This window comes from Eschrichtius robustus, chromosome 14 (genome assembly GCF_028021215.1).
Source record: "Eschrichtius robustus isolate mEscRob2 chromosome 14, mEscRob2.pri, whole genome shotgun sequence".
Lineage (NCBI taxonomy): Eukaryota > Metazoa > Chordata > Mammalia > Artiodactyla > Eschrichtiidae > Eschrichtius > Eschrichtius robustus.
In genome coordinates this window covers 38,926,686-38,947,941 of record NC_090837.1, presented here as the reverse complement: position 1 = coordinate 38,947,941, position 21,256 = coordinate 38,926,686, and the positions used below count along the sequence as shown (strand labels likewise).

The following is a 21,256-nucleotide window of genomic DNA, read 5'->3' as shown; positions in this document are numbered from 1 at the left end:
TACAACTGGAAGTTTGTGCCTCTTAATCTCCTGCACCTATTTCTCCCTACCCGCCTCCCAGCCCCGCCTTCCCTCTGGCAACCACCTATTTGTTCTGTGTATCTATAATTGTGTTTCTGTTTTGTTATGTTTGTTCATTTGTTTTGCATCTTAGATTCCACGTATAAGTGAAATCATACAGCATTTTTCTTTCTTTAACTTATTTCACCCTCTAGGTCCATCCGTGTTGTTGTAAATGGCAAGATTTCATTCTTTTTTGTGGCTGAGTAATATTCCGTTGTGTGTGTTTGTGTCTGTGTGTATGTCTCTGGTTGTGTGTATACACACAACATCTTTTTTATCTATTTATCTATTGATGGGCATTTAGGTTGCTTTCATATCTTGTCTATTGTAAATAATGCTACAATGAACACAGAGGTGCATATATTTATTTTAATGTGTATTTTTTTTCCTTTGCGTAAGTACTCAGGAGTAGAATTTATATGGTCATATATGGTAGTTCTATTTTTAATTTTTTTGAGGACTTTCCATACTGTTTTCCATAGTGGCTGCACCAGTTTACATTTCTACCAACTGTGCATGAGTGTTCCCTTTTCTCCACATCCTCACCAACACTTGATATTTGTTGTCTTTTTGAAATAGCCATTTCGACAGGTGTGAGGTGATACCTCATTGTGGTTTTGATTTGCATTTCCCTGATGATTAGTGATGTTGGACATCTTTCCATGTGCCTGTTGGCCCTCTTTTTGTCTTCCTTGGGAAAATGCCTTTGCAGATTCTCTGCCCATGTTTTAATCAGGTTTTGTTTTTGATGTTGAGTTGTATGAGTTCTCTGTATATTTTGGGTATTAACTCCTTACTGGATATATCCTTTGCAAATATCCTCTCCCATTCAGTAGGTGGCCTTTTTGGTCATCTTTTTAAAGTGACACTTCACTGGGTTTTAGTATATTTAGAAGGCTGTGTAACCATCACCACTGTCTAATTCTAAGACATTTCCTTCAGTCTCCCCAAAACCTGATACCCAATTTCCCCATTTCCTTCTCCCCCAGCTTCTGGCAACCAATAATCTACTTTTGTCGCAATAGATTTGCCTATTCTGAACTGTATTTTTTTTTTAATGTTTATTTATTTATTTAGCTGCATCGGGTCTTTGTTGTGGCATGTGGGATCTTCATTGCAGCATGTGGGATTTTTCGTTGTGGCGCATGTTGTGGCATGCGGGCTCTTCATTGTGGCATGGGCTTCTCTCTAGTTGTGGCGTATGGGTTTTCTCTTCTCTAGTTGTGGCGCAGGCTCCAGAGTGCATGGCATGCAGCCTCTCTCGTTGAGGAGCGCGAGCTCAGTAGTTGTGGCGTGCGGGCTTTGTTGCCCCGCAGCATGTGGGATCTTAGTTCCCTGACCAGGGATCGAACCCACGTCCCCTGCATTGGCAGGCGGATCCTTAACCATTGTGCCACCAGGGAAGGCTGTGTATTTTTATTTCTCTTGGTTAAGAGAGAAGTACTTGCATATGTATATTTATTTTGGTACATACGTAGGAGAATTGGGCCATATGGTAGCCATATAACATTTTGAGGACCTGCTGAACTATTTTGCAAAGTGGCTGCACTGTTTTACAACTCCACAAGCAATGTTACAGGGGTTCTAATTTCTCCTCATTCTCACCAGCACTTGTTATTATCTGTCTTTTTAGCCATCCTAGTGGGTATGAAGTGGTGTTTCATTGTGGTTTTTGATTTACATTTCCCTAATAGGTAATGATGTTTATTGGCCATTTATATATACCTTCAGAGAAATGCCTATTCAGTCAATCCTATGTCCATTTTTAAATCGGTTCATTTGTCTTTCTCTCGTTGAGTTGTAATAGTTCTTTATATATTCTGGAGATGAGTCCCTTATCAGATACATGATATGCAAATATTTTCTACCATTTTATGATTGTCCTTTCATCTTCTTAGTATTCTTTGAAGCACAGAAGTTTTTAATTTTGAACTCCAAATTACATATCTTTTTTTCTTGTCACATATCTAAGAAACAGTATCCTCATCCAAGGCCACAAAGATTTAGGCCTGTATTTTCTTTCAAGAGTTTATAATTTTAGTTCTTATATTTAGGTCTTTGATCCATTTTAAGTAAAATTTTGTGTATGATGTGAGGCAAGATCCAACTTCATTCTTTTCAATGTGGATATCCAATTGTTCCAGCACCATTTATTAAAGAGACTTTTCTTTCTCATTGAATGGTCTTGCCACCTTTGTCAAAAATGATTGATCGGGCTTCCCTGGTGGCACAATGGTTGAGAATCTGCCTGCTAATGCAGGGGACACGGGTTCGGGCCCTGGTCTGGGAAGATCCCACGTGCCGCGGAGCAGCTAGACCCGTGAGCCACAATTACTGAGCCGGCGCGTCTGGAGCCTGTGCACCGCAGCAAGAGAGGCCGCGATAGTGAAGAGGCCCGCGTACTGCGATGAAGAGTGGCCCCCGCTTGCCACAACTGGAGAGGGCCCTCGCACAGAAACGAAGACCCAACACAGCCAAGAATAAAAAAAAAAAAAAAAAGATTGATCATAAATGTTGAGGGTTTGTGTCTGGACTCAGTTCTATTCCATTGGTCTCTTATGCCGGCAGCCCACTGTCTGGAATACTGTAGATTTGTTGTAAGTTTTGAAATAAGGAAATGTGAGTTCTATAAATTTGTTCTTTTTTAAGATTCTTTTCACTATTCAGTTTCTCTTGCATTTTCATATGAATTTTAGGACCAGCTTGTTAATTTTTGCAGAGAAGCCCAGTATAGATCAATTTGGAGAGTAATGCCGTTTTAGCAATATTAAGTCTTCTGATTCATAAACGTGGGATGTCTGTGTTTACTTAAGTAGGCTTTAATTTCTTTCCACAACGCTCTATAGTTATCATTTTTTAGGTCTTGCATGTCTCTAAATTTAATCCTAAGTATTTACTCTTTCAGTGTTATTGCAAATGGACTTGTTTTCTAAATTTCATTTTGAATTGTTCATTGCAAGTGTATAGAAATACAATTAATTTTTTAATATCGATCTTATATCCTACAGACTTGCTGAACTCATTCTTTATTAGATCTAATAGTTATTTTGTGAATTCCGGAGGATTTTTGTACATAAAAGATAATGTCATCTGTAAAAAGAGATAATTTTACTTCTTCCTTTCCAACGTGGTTGCTTCTTATTTCTTTTGCTTGTCTAATTTTCCTGTTTTAATAGAAGAGGTGTGAGCAGACGTAGCCTTATTACCCTGTTCCTGATGTCTGAGGAAGTTTTCAGTCTTTCTTTTACCATTAACTTTGATGCCTTTTGATACTCTTTATCAGGTTGAGGAAGTTCCTTCTATTTAGAGTTATTGGAGTATTTTTATCGTGAAACGGTGTTGGGTAAATGTTTTTAAAACTATGATTGCTTTTATAAGACAATTATTTTTAAGTTTCTAGAATATACAGCATTACCTAAAGTCTATTCAAATTTTATTTGACAGGTTTTTCCAATTTTAATGATTAAAAATACTACACTTTTTTTTTACCCTTCTACTCTCCCCCCCCTTTTTTTAATAGGAGTAACTTTATATATGGCTCATACTTGAGTAAAGAAGAAATTGCTTTCTCAGATCCTACTCCTGATGGAAAACTGTTTGCAACACAGTACTGTGGCACTGGTCAGTTTCTGGTATATAATTTTATTAATGGACAAAATAGCACCTAAAATAAATTCATGCCTGCAGTACAGAAGACATCTACTGAAGAGAATGGATTGGTTGCTGACTTTAACCAGGAACTAGGGCCATTTTTATTACAATGAACTCAGGACTGGCAACAACTGTAAGGTTGTTCCATTTTCATAAAATTGGAAAAAATGCAGTAATTGCTTATTGTTGTTTTGTTTTTTAAAGAAGATATTTTATTATCTTTTACAGAAATTTATGATTGATGTATTTTATCTATAGTTAGACATGTTTACATGCAGCAGATAATTGTTCATAGTGGACTGAAACTAATGCAAGGACTATGGTCTCAGTGATAAGTATATTTTGAAGTTCTTAATTATGGAAATATACCAGTGTAGCTTGGTACTGTATTTTTTTATATTGATCTGCTGATACCAGTTATAGTTTTAAAGACTGTATTTTCAGAGTGGAAACCGATGTTTTTGCAGTATTGCTCAAGGAGGGAGTGATGTGACCTGTTTAGGAACTCAAAGCTAATTCGTAAAGGGTCTGGTATATAATTTAAAAGAATCCTCACAAAAAAGCAAAGCCGAACTTTTTCTTCCATTTCTCTCTTTCCGCTTCTTGACAGCAGCAAAAGGTGGAAGGCGGAAAAGAATTGAGGCTTTCCTTCTTGGAGAGCTATAAGTGACTAGAATTAGAATGGTACCCTCTAGTGTATTTATTCTTTCATTCTGGTTTCACTTTTTAAAATAAATGGCAACTGGCACACTTCAGCTGTTAATAATCCCAAAGAGATTTATAAAAACCTGGGGAATAGTTGCAAGCTAAATATGGAGGACTTGGTATCTGCTTCGTTACTCCTCAGAAATACTACACTGGGTATATGCCCTCATTATTGGACTTCATTTTGATACTTGTCTATCCTTCATAGTGCCCTCTACTTTTAAAGGGTTTATATGTTGAAAAACTGCTGTGGCCTTTTATGACCTGTATATAATGTAGAATAAAATAATAAAATACTTGATAGCTTTTTCTAAGTGATAAATGTGATAATGGTGTATTATTATTGTGCTTTTTCAGGAAGTTTGTTAGTTTTGATACCTTGAAATAAGATTAAAACACTGGCTTCTTAAAAGGTAGTTTTCACCAGTTTGCCATAGGATAAGTATGTCAGTAACATCTCCAAAAGACAAGATCCTAACATGAGAATTTTCTGCTCTTTCAAAGAAATAAAGAGCCATGGCCCAAGAGAGAAGCGCCACCGTGATTTAACGTAGGTTAATTTTATGAGCTGAAATTAAAACCAGCGAAAAATTAGGGCTTTTAAACTATGATTAACAGACAGGTATATATTTTATCACCCTTAGATGTGTGCTTTTAAAATTAATAGAGTGGTGTAAGGCTCTGTAGTCTTTATAGGGTGGAGTGGTAAGGCAGTGTAAATATTTCCCTCTGATTCATCATGATGGTCCAACTCTCAACACTGCTTTTCTCTTTGGGCTTGAGACTCTTCTAGTTATCCCTGGTCTCAACGTTTGCCTGACAGGGACCGTAATTTTTTAAAAACAGGATGAAATTTTCAGGTGTAGTGTAGATGTCCCAGTAACTGTTAATCTCATATTACAGGCCCAATTTCCATATAAGCAATAGTATGCTTCTTTGGGGAGCCAAACTTGGTGGTTTCAAGGGGACTTGGGAGTAGAGAGGCTATATTTATTGGTTGGTTTAAAGGTTACCATTAGTAGGAAAACGGTTTCTTTTCATGTTTGTATTAAAGACACAGCCCCTCAAATAAGTTTTACATCTAGCTATTTCTCTAAGAACAGAATTATTAATCATATTTAACATTTGAATGTTTGCCATGTGTCATACCTTGTGTTTAGTGATGCATTATTTTATTTAATTATCATGATAACCCCATGAGGTAGAGTTTACAAGTGAGGAATCTAGAACTTAGACGATAATTAAGAGCTTACAGTAGCAGTCTTTGTGAAAGTTGCTGAAAACTGAGCTAAACCTATGATGTGTGGGTGAAGATGGGGAGACAGATGAACTCTGAGGAGATAAAACTGAAGAATTGATAGAGTTGATAACTGACCAGAGAAGGATCATGACAGGAGAATCTAGGGTAATTTTCATTTGGGTAATTGACTGAGAAGGGCATACTGGAGAATTAGGTTGGCAAGATTAGATGGGGGAAGGATGAGCTCAGTTTTGCTCACAATTTTAAGGTGGTTGCAGAATCTCCAAGTGGAAATATCTATTTGGTATATAACTGAACATGTAGATCTAGAGTTTGCGAAAAGTTTGAACTAAGCAAATTTATTAATTTAGTTATTTGAAGGTTTAGAAGAGATCACCACCCTGAGGTTTATGAAATGAGAGGGTAGGAGAGAGTATTGAGGAACACCTGAGAATGCACGTGCAAGGGAAGAACCATAAGAGAGTGGTAGAAACCAAGACTCAAAGAACGGTCGACACTGTCACACCACAGTTGAAGGCTGAAGAGTGATGACAGAAGAACGGTCTCTATGGAGTGGTGGAGGCACTGGTGGACACAGTGAGTAAACACTAACGGCCACAGACATCGAAACAGGTTGATTCTGTAATTGCTGATTATATAAAGGTGCCTGTAAATTTTTTCTCAGCTACCCTTGAATAGTTGTTGGTCCATTATAAAAGTGTCTAGTGTATGGACATTATAGGAACCACCAGTATAGACAGGAACCATGAGCTTTTAGGGGTTATGCCCTTGTCTGCATGGACATACAATGGTTTTATTTCATTTTGTAAGCATTATAAAAATCAGTATTTTACCAGTTCGTAACATGCAAGAGTGCATTTGGTATATCTACTAAAAGCATGTATCGTAAGTACAGTAGACATGCAGTGATATTTTAATTGTTGCTTACTTTGCATGGCTGCCCAGCTAGGGCGTCTGGGTAGGAACACGGCCACATTCCTGCCTAGCTGTAGTTCACCGGCAGTTAAGATGGCTAAATTGATTTCTGGGATAGCGACTGCAGGCATACATATACCTTCTACCTGTTCTCATGGCTCTTGGGCCTTCTGGCGGATAAAGGGAAGATTCGGTCTTATAACAACAAAGAAGTGGTTAGAAAACTTTTTTCTTTCTTTCTTATTATTCCACCTGCTGTCATAATCACTGAAGCACAGTTGACCCTTGAACAACATGGGGGTTACCCCACACAGTTGAAAATCAGGTGTAACTTTACAGTCGGCTCTTCATATCAGCGGTTTGCATCTGTAGGCTCAGCCAACCATGGATTGTGTAGTATTATAGTACATATTTTTTTGGAAAAAATTTGTGTATAAGTAGACCCATGCAGTTCAAGCCTGTGTTGTTGAAGGGTCGACCGTAGATGCTTTCCTTAGCTTACTACTTGACAGTTAAGACATAAGGAATTTATAGTTTGAATGGCTGTTCCCTTGGCCTCAGAGGTTCTTCCTGAAGTCATCTTTAGTGACGATTATTTTGTTTCTTTTTTGGGTTTTTGTTTTTTTCAGGGAAGCCAGTACTTCATTGTTTTATCAGTATTCTCTTAGACTCAGAGGAAGCTTATGGGCCAGTTGCCATGACTGAAGACAAGCCTGAGGAATGTTTGTTCCCTGATGTTGTTCAGCTCTACGTAGTTGAATACAAAGGTACAGCAGTCAGAGTTTCACAGCTGTTAGTCTTTTTTTTTTTTTTTTTTTTTGCTGTTAGTCTTTCTAAGGCAGCTGCTTTGGAGCATGGAGTGGAACACTGGCAGTTTCTACTTGATCCTGAATCTGTCATCATACTTAAAATAGTTATTGCCCCTCCTGAGGTAACAGCCAGGGGCCTCTGGCCCTGAAGAATGCTTTTATGGTTCTATATCAGTCTATTATTTTAGCACTCTTGATAATAATAGAACTGAAAGGCATTTTTTTTCCCCTGGAATAACAAGTTAACTCTCAAAAGTTGGTGAAATTAGAGTTTAGAAATCAATTGGAGAGTAACACCTTAGGGTTATACTGCACAGTTCTACCAACCCAAAGTCTGCTTCTCAGGACACGGAAGTGAGTATAGTTGCCATCTGTAAAATAAAAGATTGGGGATGTACCATGAATATTTCTAACATCTCTTTAATAATCGTTTCTAGATCTGTTATTCATAATTGTGGCACTCTGCCAATGAGCATGGTATGTAGATACTTTATATGTGTGTATCTTCTTTGGATAAGCTACAGATTTTCAGTGAACAAATATTTACTTTCTTGGACTGTTATGCCAGAAGAGTATCTTAGAGTCATCCAACCTATGACATGTGGACTTCTCGCCTTTCTTGGACATTGCCGTAGTCAGCTCATTCCATTTTTGAACATACCAGAACATGTAAAGAAAACAAACTTTCTCTTTGGGGGGGTGGGAGAGAATTTTAATACATTCACCAAATTAAAGGACAAGAACATACTGTAGACACAACTTAAGACAATTTAGAATCATAAACAAAATGTGAGGTAGACTGACTAGTGAAATTCACCAAATTTTGGCTAAGAAAATTTTACAGTAATAAAGTAACACAGGTGCCTCCTTTTCTAAAAATCACAAAAAGCATTTGCATAAATTACAGCCAAAAAAATTGAATACAACAATTCTCATTGTAATTTTAGTTTACATTCAGTATTAACCTGTGTGAACTGTCATATGTGGCAAGGTTCAACAGGTCTATAGGTCAGTTATTATGCAGGCCTAGTGAACACATTCACACCACAATATTCTTAAGGGATGGCAAGGCTCGAAGTGGAACACACCAAGGTACGTATTAACCAATCATGGTGTCCTGTGCTTGTGCAATTTTATCCTTGCAGGAGAACGACCTAACATTCTCTAAAGAATTATACTGATGATAAGGTGATTTTAAAAGATCCAAACCTTAGTAAGATAGGCATTGAAAAGAATAGGCAGGTCAATTTGAATTCTCCATCATTGGGGTGATGGGCTTTTGGCTTTATTCTGGCATTTCTCTTCCCCAGAGTTAAATAGTATTTAAGAGATCATAATCATTTGATTTTTCAGAGTGCAGCTCTAACTAATATGGGGTCCCCTCAGGTCAAGTAACTAACTACTTTAAAAATTTTTCCTTAGCCTATGAAGCTATAAAGCCTGAAGAAACCCTGAGAGGCCATCTGCCCCAGGTACAACTGTTTTAGGATTATTTCAAGTATTTTATTTGCCCTATATAGTAAATATTTTTGGAATATTGCACAAATAGTGGGTTTCTTGATATCGTCTGCGTTAGGCCCTTTCAACAAAACAGGAACAACTGAAATACATTCATATCTAAATCAGCCTGCCTCAGAACGTACCTCTTTGCCAAGTATTCTGCTCTACTAAAATTGAGTATTTTTAAAGCATCTATAAGGCAGGTCCTCTTTCAAGGTCAGTTAAAAATGGAGTTTAAAGGAATTGTTCATTTCAAGAGACATTTAAAGCATCATAAGTAGCTATATTAAAACCAAGAGATCTGAAACCATTTTCAGATTAGTACATGACATCTTTTCACTAGCTGTAAACTCCTTGTTATCACAAACTAATAAAGCTGGTCAGTTAACACTATTTGTTCGAAGTAAATGCAGGCTTCAGGCCATAAATATGACATCGATTCAAGTTAAAAATGGCCATTTAAAGTGGGAATAAAGTGGTACATATGGGCTAATGAGAAAAATGTCAGATTGTTTAATGATGAGAAGTGGAGTAATTTAAGAGTGAACTTCCAGTAGACCTAGTTTGTTCTAGAACATTTTCTAAAAATCTGTTTTTGATTAAAATATGTGGTAAAAAATCTGTAGAAACTTACTTATGCCTCCTACTGTTGATACTGAACAGAGACCCCCTATTGATTTTAATGAGTCAAAGAGACTTACTGGCATCTTTAACACACACACACCCCACTGGTAGGATTAAAACAGCCTCTCTTTCTATGGCTCTGTTTCCATTTCAGCAATTTCTGTGGTGTCGTCAGTATAAGGCAGCTAATGTTCATTCAGTGTATCTTTTAAAGGAAATTTTGCTTTAGTCTTTGACAGGAAAGAAACTAGTTCCACTTCACACAGAAGCTAAGCCTGCCTGACATTTAGCTTTGCTGGTGCCAACTGCTAAATTCCAACCAAACAGGGTGGGTGTGGGGTGACTGCTGAAAGCTTCTGAATTGGCTCAACTACTGAATCAGGCTCTCCTTGTGCAAGATTAATCGCTGTTCATATTCTCACAGGCGTGCTTAAGAGACTGAAAACGAAGAATGGATAAAGCAAAAGAACTTAAGCCAGGAGAAGCTACATGAATACACACAATGCCTGCTCTGCATTTACTAATTTGTTTGTTCAGTTTAAATAGTAAACTTTTAACTCCTGTGGAAATTTTGCCAAAAGTTTCAATACATACAAGATTATAAATCTTAAACTAACACTGCACAGAGAAAGACAAAGCTACTTCTTTTTTTTTAAATACAAATATCTTCTACATCCTATCATTTCAGACCCCTGAGTAATACTGTACCAAAGTACAGATCTGAAGAGAAACTGAGGGTTCAGGCCTCAAACGTTAATCTTCAATTAATTCCACACCAACGGTGTGAGTCTCACGTAACACATTCAGGCTAGCTAATGCTGAGAGTCAGTTTTCCCCCCCGACACAGCATAGTAAAAAAACAATGCAGACTCCCTGTGGCCTCTCCAAAGCATGATCCTCCTCAGCCTCCCGTGGGCAGACCACATCTTAAGTAATTGCATAACTACCTAGGGTGGAGTTAACCTGAATTTAAGTCCTGAAATTGGAACTGAAGGAGAGTGATGCCCCCCAGGGATCTAGGTCAGATTTGGGGGGTTCTTTGGAGAAGAGACAAATATGTTGCACTTGGCTCCACAGTGATTGTACTTTAAAGGAAAAAAAACACCCCTAATAATCGTTACTGCCCCACCCCACCTAGGCATCCCTTTGCTGGTTTTGGTCTCTTCCAAAGCTCAAACGTGACGTCCGGTAAGAAAGTAGAGGGGCTTGTCATCAGCACTGTTAGCAGTTTGAAACTCGTCCCGGAGGCGGAACTGCCACTCGTCCTCTAGCTCTAAGCGGACAATCGTTTGGCGTAAGGAACTTCGGTCTTGGGAGATGACACACAGAGTAGCACCTTCAGGAAGAAAGCAAAAGTGTGGCTTAGGCTCAGGGATTGAAATGATAAAGAATCTTACCACCTCCCTCTGATTATATCCCCTAAACTAACACATGTGAGAACCAACATATAAAGTAACCTATCAGATTTGTTCATTGTGCTATTTATTTTGAATAAAGTTATTACAAATTCAAAAGTTGAAAAGAGTGTAAAGTAAAAGCCATCCTAACCACATCCCCCCTTCCCCTGTAGTAACCAGTGATAAAACCCACGTCCTAACATTTCATGTGTCCCTGTAGAGCAGGTGTTCTCAACCTTGGCACTGTGGGCCGGACAATTCTACTGTGGGAGCTGTCTTGCTCTTGGATGTTTAGCAGCGTCCTTGGCTTCTACCCACTCTGTGCCAGCAGCACCCCGCCCTGTGACAACGTAAAATGTCTCCAGATATTGCCGAGCGTCCCCTGGGACGCTCCCTCCCACCCCCAACGCACACGCACAGCTCCATATGTATTTTACACACATAGAAGTAAATACAGTTTCTCCTGTTCTCATAAAAATGGTAGCATGCTGTACACAGCATTATGAACCTTACTTTTTTCACCGACCTCAGAGGTCATCTTGTCAGGATCATTTGTGATGCTTAATCTGCAGTTTGTTCTTAGGCAAATTTAACTCTTTGTATGGTGCATACTTACTGAAACGACTTTAGCTTCTATACCAGAATCATACCTCATTAACCTGATTTTTATTAAAATTAGATTATATGAGAAGCATTGCTTCTCTTCTTACATTGCATCATTCCTTTCTAAAATTACTAGTGGCAAACATATTTAATATGGTCACAAACCTGGCTATATTTATCTGCATTTAGTCTTAACTCTCCCCCATTTAAAAACTCAGTGGCCTGGTTTAAAAGTAAGGTATTTAATTTACTGGCAAAATGATTGTTAAAGTGCTCTTTTATATCTTTCCCACTGTATTTTGTCCAGTGGGAACTAATAGCATTCACAAGCAAGATGCTAAATTTGATTTACCTTTTAGAAACTTAAATTTCTTAAGAAGATCAGCACCTACAAAAGAGTCACAGAGGTACAAGAGGAGTCCACTGAAACACACCCCCTCACAGTTGACATTGCTGGAGTGGGGTCTGGAGCTGACGTAGCATATGGCCACCTGGAATCATCAAGCAGAAATAGCACAAGCATTTCAAAAGCAAGCAAAACCTCTGCAACTTCAGCTGAATGAAGTAGCGCCTGCCTTTTTAGCTGTCTCAGGGTCAGGTAAAGGAGACACCTTCCGCGCCCACCCCCGACCTGGCACGTGGGATCCTAGCTCCCCGACCAGGGATTGAACCCGTGCCCCCTGCAGTGGAAGTGCAGAGTGCTAACTAACCACTAGACCGCAGGGAATTCCCAGACACTTTTTTTTATTGAAACTTCAATGGGCTGGTTAGTTAAGCTTTGTACTCCCTTTATTTTGTGTGTCAAGTTTTAACCTATTTAAAGCCTCTCTTCTTTATTTCTCATAATAAAGGACAGTTATGAGAGAAATTAATAGAAGCAAAACAAGCCCCTCTATCTAGTAAGAGTATCAGCCCCTTCCCCTTTACCTCTGGTCCAATGTTAAGGTAGCAGTCGATGGCCAACACGGGACTCCTGAAGTTATGGATAGCTTTGGGGAAGAGTTTGTATGAGGCGTGCTGAAGGAACTTCTCCAGGAGAAACTGTGCAGGGGCTGCCAGTAGTGTGTGTTCGCTGTCGGGAGCACAGACATACTGAAGGGGCAAGATGGGTGCTAAGCTCTCTGACACCTGAAATCAGAGCCAAGATGATCATGGGAAATGTGTCTGTCACTGTGTGAAACTGGCGAGGAAAGCACTGCATTGCATCCTAACAGTCCGCAAGTAATAGTAGCACAGAGGCAGATACCAGGCTCAAATGTAAGTCTGTCATTCTTGGGTTCTGAAAATTTTTTCCCTTGGAAATAGTGCAGTTGGATTTAACAATTTATACACAGCAAGGGCAGGAGCAAATGCAAAAGTAGGCTTATTTGAAAGTTAGTGCATTTAGCATGTACGCTGTAAGAACCAACAGGAAGCCTTTTACGGCGCTGCTGGGTGTGGATGGTCAAATCCCATCCCATCAGCACCAAAAAAAAACAAAGAGGTTTCTAAGCTCCACTGGGGAGTCCACATGCTAAAAATGATGAGATACCAGTAAATCTCTTAAACAGAAAAGGGTAGGCCCATGGAATTAACCCTTAACAGGTTTTGATCCGCCTTACTTTAAAAAAAAAAAAAAGACTGGCAAAGGACCATGCGAGCAGCTTGATGTACACTTCTTCACGTGTTACCTAAAGAATGTAAAAATGTTAACTTTGCCAGTTTAAGAATATAGAATACGTTTGAAACTAAAGCTTTGATGGAGTTAAGCCTTAAATCTAAAGAAAGGTAGTTTTGTTGAATTTTCAAAACTTAGGTTTGGCCCTAGATGAGTCCTCAGTAAGGGAAACAAGACCGCAGATTTGACATGAAGAACAGGCTCCCCTGTGTTACTTTCCAATCAAGTGGCAAGTGCTTAATGCCAGTACCTGATAACAAAGATACGAATGAAAGATCATCTTATTTTCAAAAGTAGACTCAAGCTTGCAAACTTACCATGATCTTTGGTTTAATGATAAAGTCCCTTTGCCCTCCAACCTGAACATGTTTCTTCATGAGACTGAAGTTATTAAAGCGGCAGATGAGCAGGCCACTACTGTTCGTTCTCAGGTTAAAGTCAACATCTTCACAGAAATACCTAAATTATAATCACAACGACAGGTTTCCTTGACTACCTGTCACATCTCAACTGTGATCGTTACACACAGAGAAATGTGTGGCAGATATTGGGAGACAACCCCAAACAAAATCAACCTTTCCCCCTCATGGAGCTGGCTCTCTTGACACTGGCCTGTGAACCTCTTGATTTGGGCATTAACAGCCATTAAGGAAGGCGGAAGTGAGGTGACTGGTCCCAGACATTCCACAGCGCCTTAGGCATTCCTGAACTGAAATACGAGCGCACATTCTGTATGCTCTTGTGGGACAGGAGTGCAGAGCTGCTCCCGGTTTTAAAATCCTGGCTGCAAACAGGATAAAGCATCTGCCAAATTTAAAACACAGAAGTGAAATAGCTACAGAATGTTCTAATAGCTACAGGGTTGGGGGTTGACATAAGAGGGACTTTATGGTCTCTGACATTCTTCCTTGGCCATTTCAGATTTTCCAAGATGTGGGCATAATTTATTCAGGAAGCAAGGCCAGGGCTAGCTGGCTTTTCCCTACAGGATCCAGATTTCAGGGTCTTGCTAACATCTAGGGAAGAGATTACCTTCTGAGTTCTGAGGGTAAATGAAAGGTTAATCTTGAATAGGTTTATGGGTCCACACACTGATTTCTGTTGATAAAAAGTTTTGTCCCTGTTTCAGTTCTTGTTGAATAATAAGATGGCCAAAATATGTTTTCTAAGCATTTCATATTGCAGCACCTATCATTAAGGGTCTGGGTCAGTTTGAAGGGTGATGAAGGGGCACTTTGGGGCTTGTGATCCCCCTTTCTCTGTCCGTATAAAGAGAGTCTCAGTTTCTCAAAGACACATAGACAGGAATAAAAACATTGCTGAGGCTAGACCTGGGCAGAAACAATCAGTGAATGCCAGGATCACATACATCCAGGAGGCCTGACTTACCTGTTGAAGTCATACTGCACATTCTGAGTCAAGTCTATGTTGAGGAGAATGAAGTCGTGCACATGGCATCTAGAGAACGGGGCCTTCAGGCTCTGAGAAGTCAGCTTGCTGCTCCATTTCTGTATGCCCAGGATTGCATAGTGGATGATTTTCGGTGTTGCTTCAATATGCTGCAAGACACTCTTCAAGGACACATTCTTACTGGAAACTCCTGTTTCCATGGGCTGGCTATGAAATGTAGAGTTAGTTTACATAAGATACCACTCAGTATTACTGAAGAGAGGGTCACTTATGAAGAGCTAACAGCACTGTACGGTATTAATACCTGAAGGATACAATTAGCTGATTGACTTTATATTAGTCTGGAATGGAGAAGGATGTCAAGCCCGGTTTTCATGCTGCCTGTCACTGTTAACCTAGGGAAGCTGCCTTCTGGGGGCCGGGTTGATCACTTAAAGGCAGAGAGTGAAATCCAGCCCATTTCAAAGTGAGTAATGAACAGGGAGTCACCAAAGAGAGGTAGCCAGAGATTAGAAGCACACAAGTATACTTCCCAGTTCTGGTAATTACAGAATAATAAAGGAATATTTGAAAACTTCACTGGCTTCAAATCCACAGGGGAAACAAGGGCACAAAATCACAATGCCTGAGCTGGAAGGGCCTAGAGACCATCTGGCAGTGTTTCACTGGGGCTGTGAATACTCGGGGCCATTTACTGCATAGGACTTCTCCAGGCTTAGCATTTCAGGGTCCTCATGGATTCCTGTCACCTCTGCCCCAGGAGGAGAACCACTGATTTGGGCCCAGCCATAATTTTATATGTGATAGAATTGAGACAGAGGTGAAGGAACTTTCCCTTTTCATCCAGATAGTTAGGAAGCAGAGCTGGGGCTAAGAAGCAGGTCTCCTGATTCAGAAGCCAGTGGTCTTTCTAAATAAACCATAGTGTCTTTCAACAGACTTTTATAGCAAACCTAAGCTGTGATGCACAAATGGTCCAAGAACTTAAAGGTAGGCTGAGTGTCTAAATTAAAAAATTCCTAAGCCACCACAAAATGTGCTAGTGAGAGTAGTCTCACAGATGATTGTTTTTGCTCTGGAAAGCTGTACCTCTCTTATTTACTTCCCTGTGCAATGACAGCCAAGGAGAGGGTCTTCTCCATAGCACTGTGTCACACTCCTAGAACTGCATAGGAAGCACCACTACCTGCTCTGCTCCTGAACACTGTGAATGTTCCATAGGACACACGAGTCATCCATCACAACGATGAAAGGCCAGACACACTGGCGTTTAACTCCCAGCTCTTCCAGGCGGTTCCTCTCCAGCTCCAGGTTGTGATATGACAGCTCCTTAATAAGAAACCTGGCAGCACCTGAAAGGCAACACAACCAAGGCTTGTACATCCTTCGCTCAGGCTTGGCTGAGGCCCTGCACACAGCTCACATTCTCTCCGTAAGCATGCGTGTTCACGTGGTGACCATGCACATGGATGGGGGTCAACCAAATGTTCAGAGCAGTGGCTCTCAAACATCAGTGTAGATAAGAATCACCCAGGAAGTCTGTTTAAAATGCAGATTCCTGGAGCCCACCACCAGAGATTCACTCTAGTAAGTCTGATGAGGGGCCAGAAACCAGAGATGTATTTGCAGGTGATTCATGAACTACACTTTGAGGAGTACTGCAAGAATCCAGCTTCCCTGATAGGACAAAGGATACCACATAGAGGAGGTACTTACTACTGGTTTCTTAGAGCCATGATTAGATTCTCAGCAGCAGCCACTTGCATGTCCTGCACTAGGGAGCCACCAGGGCTGCAATAGTGGGTATGCCACTTACACTAATGTGTCCCCTGCTTTAGGCACCTTTAGGAAACTGGCAGCAGTGTCTTTGAAGAAGACTCTGGAAACTGGTATCCTTTCCCTAGGTCTGCTTTTTTGTAAGAGGCATATGGTACAGAGAAAGTAAGAGAAAAGACTGGAGCCAAGCTGCTTCGGTCTGAATTCTGATTCCACTGCTTTCTAGCTGTGTGACAGTGAAAAAGTTAACTCCCCTGTGCCTAGGCTTCCCCACCTGTAAGAAGGCGATGATAATGTCTACTTCATAGGATTGTTGTTTGGTGCTCAGGACAGTGCCTAGCACTTGGTAAGTACTCAGTGAGTGTTAGCGATTATTAAGATGATGATCATCAGGAATTAGCCAGGTTTTATGAGTGGGCCACCCTAAAATGAAACAAAATGTAGATGATAATGAAATAAAGAGGCTAAAAAAACCCATTAAGTCTATGGAGGAGCCAGGAAAACAGTTTGAATAGATCAAGGGTAGTACTAGGATTTTCCTTTAAATCAAGAATAGGACAAGGATGCCCACCTTTATCACTTCTATTTAACATAGTACTGGAAATCCTAGCCAGAGCAATTACACAAGAAAATGAAATGAAAGTCAACCAGGTTAGAAAGTAAAATTATCTCTTTGCAGACATGATCCTATATGTAGAAAACCCTAAAGATAACACGCACACTTAGAATAAATGAATTCAGCAAAGTTGCAGACACAAAAACAATACACACAAATCAGTTGTGTTTCTATATACTAACCACAATCTAAAAGGGAAATTAAGAAAAGTTCCATTTTCAATAGCATCAAAAGAAATACAATACTTGGGAATAAATGTTAAGCCAAGGAGGCAAAAGACTTGTACACCAAAAAGTACAAAACACTGCTGAAATAAATTAAAGACACAAATAAATGGGAAGACATCCCATGTTCATGGATTGGAAAATGTAATACTGTTAAGATGTCAATATCACACAAAGCAATCCACATATTTAATACAATCCCTGTCAAAATATCAGGGTTTTTTTTTTTTTTCAGAAATAGAAAAATCCAACTTTAAATTCACATGGAATCTCAGGGGGCTCTGAACAGCCAAAACAATCTTGAAAAAAGAACAGCAAAGTTGGAGGTCTCACACTTGGCTGATTACAAAACTAGAGTAATCAAAACAGTGTAGTAGTGGCACATAGACCAATGGAATAAGAATATAGAGCCCAGAAACATACACTTGGGGCTTCCCTGGTGACACAGTGGTTGAGAATCTGCCTGCCAATGCAGGGGACATGGGTTCGAGCCCTGGTCCAGGAAGATCCCACATGCCGTGGAGCAACTAAGCCCGTGAGCCACAACTACTGAGCCTGCGCTCTAGAGCCCGCAAGCCACAACTACTGAGCCCATGTGCCACAACTACTGAAGCCTGCGCACCTAGAGCCCGTGCTCCACAACAAGAGAAGCCACTGCAATGAGAAGCCTGCACACCACAACCAAGAGTAGCCCCCACTTGCCGCAACCAGAGAAAGCCCGCACGCAGCAATGAAGACCCAACACATCCAAAAGTAAATAAGTAAAATAAATTTATTAAAAAAACAACAAAAAAAACCATACACTTGCATATATGGTCAAATGATTTTTGACAAGAATGCCAAGACCATTCAATGGATAAAGGATAGTTTCTTCAACAAATAGTGTTGGGAAAACCGGATATCCACATGCAAAAGAATGAAGTTGGACCCTTACCTTATACTATATAAAAAAATCAAAATGGATCAAAGAGCTAAAACTATAAAACTCTTAGAAGAAAACATGGGGGAAAGCTTGATGATGTTGGTTTTGGCAGTGATTTCTTGGATATGACACCAAAAGCATAGGCAACAAGAGAAAAAAACTGGACTACATAAAAATTTAAAACTTCTGCACAAAGAATGCAATCAACAGTGAAAAGGCAACCTATGGAACGGGAGAAAATATTTACAAACCTTATCTTATAACGGGTTAATATCTAGAATATATAAAGAACTCCTAACAAGTCAACAACAATAAAAACTTTACTAAAAAATAGATTCTCCAAAGAAGATATACAAATAGCCAACAAGCAAATGAAAAGATGATCAACATCACTAATCATTAGGAAAATGCAAATCAAATCACAATAAGATACCATCTCACCCATTAGGATGCTTACGAACAACATCAAAAATTCCCAGAAAAAGCAAGTGTTGGCAAAGATGTGTTAAAACTGGAACCATTTTGCATTGTTGGTAGGAATGTAAAATGGTACACACATTATGAAAAACAACATGCCAATTCCAAAAAAAATTGAAAACGGCATTACCACATGATTAAGCAATTCTACTTCTGGGTATATACCCAAAAGAATTGAAAGCAGGGTTTTTAAGAGATTTGTGTTCATGTTCATAGTAGCATTATTCACAACAGTCAAAAGGTGAGGAGCAGACCAAGTGTCCCTCAGCAGGTGAATGGATAACAAAAATGGGGAGTTAGCCTTTAATGGTACTGAGTTTCAGCTTTGCAAGATGAAGAGAGTTCTGGAGATTGGTTGCATAACAATGTGAATATACTGAACACTACTGAACCATACACTTAAAAATGGCTAAGATAAATTTTGTGGTTTTTTACCACAGTAAAAAAAATTTAATTTGTGTTTATTTTATTTGCATATATGTTGGTTTCTCTGCCCAGATTATTACAAAAATGACAAAACTGGCACTAAACAAATTCAGTCAGATCTGGGATGAGGGAACTTTTTCTCCTAAAGGTCAGTTAGGCACAGACAGGTGTAGTTTGAGGGTCATATGCATATAGAAAAAGATTTTAGATAGTTTGGAGATCTATCGTTTGGGGGAGGATAATGGACCAGAAATATATGAAAGTCCTAAGTCATCTGATATTGTGATAAACATGGGAAATAAAATTGCATTCAAAACAAACCAGTCTTGGAAAATATTTTAATCCCATATTAAGGCTAAAGTTTAAGGATATGAAAAGGAATGGAATGGAGAACAAGAACGGAAGAGACCTAAGAAGAAAGGGAGAGAGAGGCCTGGAGAGGAGGCCTGTGTGGGTCCAGGGCACTACTCAGGTCTCTTCTGTGTTCACTCCAGCTCTGGGCTGGATGTTCTTCCTCTAAAGCTCTTGATCCTCAGCCCTTCTGAGACTCTGCACTGAGATACCCACAGAAGCCAATGGGAAGTGAGTTAGATGCAGGGAGTGACCAGACAGTAGAGCTCTAGAACACTGGGTCCATGTGGAGGTTTCCTGCCTTCAGGAGGTAAATGAAGGAGCTCTAGACCGCTCTCTCCAGTTCCTCCCCGGCTCTGTCAATACACTCAACAACCAGGTGCCGCCTCTGAGAAATCAGCCCATTGCTCTTAAACTCCTTGGGGAAAAGCAGGAAAGACTTCTTCCAGGCACTTCTAAGGTAACAGCCATAGGCAGTGATGGTGCTTCCAGTCTCCAGCTGTACAGAGCCCCCAAGAACTAGCTGTGTGCCTTTAAGATCAGTGATGACCCTCAGAGATCCCTCCAGACCGGAGTGTGAACTACTAACTCCCCTCCTCAGACTCTCCTCCTCACTGTGACGTTCCTGCTGCCAGCCTGCAGCAAGGAACGTTTGCGGCCTATACTGGGAAGAGTCCCAATCCTTCCCAGGGTGCTCAACCTACCAGTGACTTCTTTGGTTACTAGTCCTCAGAAGTTAAAAATTCTGCAAAACTGCAGATAAAGAGAAATGAAAACTCATTTAAAGAGGAATGAAAAGTCCTTTGGTCTGCAGGGCGAGACACTATCCAGGGGCAGAGGAACCTCTGAAAGTTCACGCCTGGGGAATGGAGCTCAGTTTATCTTTCCAGCCCTTCCCCCCACCTGGGGGCCCCCTTACCCACGCCTGCATTATTGAACATGCCAGGAAGCACCAGCATGATGTGGTTGGGCCAGTACTTGCGGTACAGCGGCATCTCATACTCTTTAACCACCAGCAGGTGCAGGTGGCTGATGCCCTCCATGGCGTGAAAGAGGTTTAGGAGTCCATGCTCGTGGCGACCACTGGAAGGAGTGAAAATAGGGCTCTTGACCGCATTCAAATTCTGCTGAAAGAGAAAAAGAAAAAGGGAAAGAAAGGACCAGAGACCAAAAAGAGAAATTAGAACCCTTAGATATAAGAAGCTTAGAGAACCTGATCTAGTACCTGAGGCCTGTCAGTCCTTGTGTCCAGATGCTATCACCCACCTTGTCTGAAACCAGGGGCAGCCGCATGCTCTCCAGGTGTTTGCCCTGCTTGCTGAAGACAAAATGACTCTCTTTGGATTTGGGAATGATGAAATAGAGCTGCACCTCTTCTCCCAGCATAGAGGAAGAGAACGTGAAGGCGTGAAGGGTAGAGTCGGACATCTGCGTTTGCAGAGAAGAAAGGGAGGGAATGTAAACTCACGGTTCGCAAACCTCCAGGCCACTCATTAAGGCTGTTACTAAGAGAGGCAAACTAACCTGAACTTCTGCCTGCCGCCAGACCTGCTGTGCGTGCAGTGTCGAGAGGGCTGGAAAGGCAGACACCTCATCTTTTAGTGGCTGCCGCTGACAAGAGAGCCAAGCATCTTGCCCCTACACAGCCTCTCCGTGTGTGGAGAAATACCTGTTGCTGGAAACTATCTGCATTTCTCTCCTTCTTAGAACCACTGCTGCTCAGTCCTACGGAGGTCCAATATACCGAGGGGATGTCCTGCCACGTAAACATTCCCAAAGGTGCCCAGTGATGGGGGAAAACGCTTCTGTGTGGGTCAGGTCAAATGAATAGCATTTTTCTAAGTAAACTATAGAGACTGACATTATTAA

At 40.4% G+C, this 21,256-nt stretch overlaps 2 protein-coding genes across 8 annotated transcripts in view; one reads left to right on the top strand and one right to left on the bottom strand.

Moving 5' to 3' along the window:
• Positions 1-4,717, top strand: part of ESCO1 (establishment of sister chromatid cohesion N-acetyltransferase 1) — a 65,715-nt gene extending 60,998 nt beyond the window's left edge. For all 5 annotated transcript variants that reach the window (XM_068563059.1, XM_068563060.1, XM_068563061.1 and 2 more), the window contains one exon: positions 3,584-4,717. In XM_068563059.1, coding sequence (XP_068419160.1) covers positions 3,584-3,731 — 148 coding nt within the window. In that variant the 3' untranslated portion in view covers positions 3,732-4,717. The remainder of the gene's footprint in view (positions 1-3,583) is intronic.
• A 5,973-nt stretch (positions 4,718-10,690) lies between these two features.
• GREB1L (GREB1 like retinoic acid receptor coactivator) overlaps positions 10,691-21,256 on the bottom strand; it is a 122,872-nt gene continuing 112,306 nt past the window's right edge. For all 3 annotated transcript variants that reach the window (XM_068562955.1, XM_068562956.1, XM_068562957.1), the window contains 8 exons: positions 20,654-20,815; positions 20,307-20,511; positions 15,782-15,947; positions 14,575-14,802; positions 13,503-13,644; positions 12,456-12,656; positions 11,881-12,019; positions 10,691-10,864 (listed from right to left, as the gene is read on the bottom strand). In XM_068562955.1, coding sequence (XP_068419056.1) covers positions 10,701-10,864; positions 11,881-12,019; positions 12,456-12,656; positions 13,503-13,644; positions 14,575-14,802; positions 15,782-15,947; positions 20,307-20,511; positions 20,654-20,815 — 1,407 coding nt within the window. In that variant the 3' untranslated portion in view covers positions 10,691-10,700. The remainder of the gene's footprint in view (positions 10,865-11,880; positions 12,020-12,455; positions 12,657-13,502; positions 13,645-14,574; positions 14,803-15,781; positions 15,948-20,306; positions 20,512-20,653; positions 20,816-21,256) is intronic.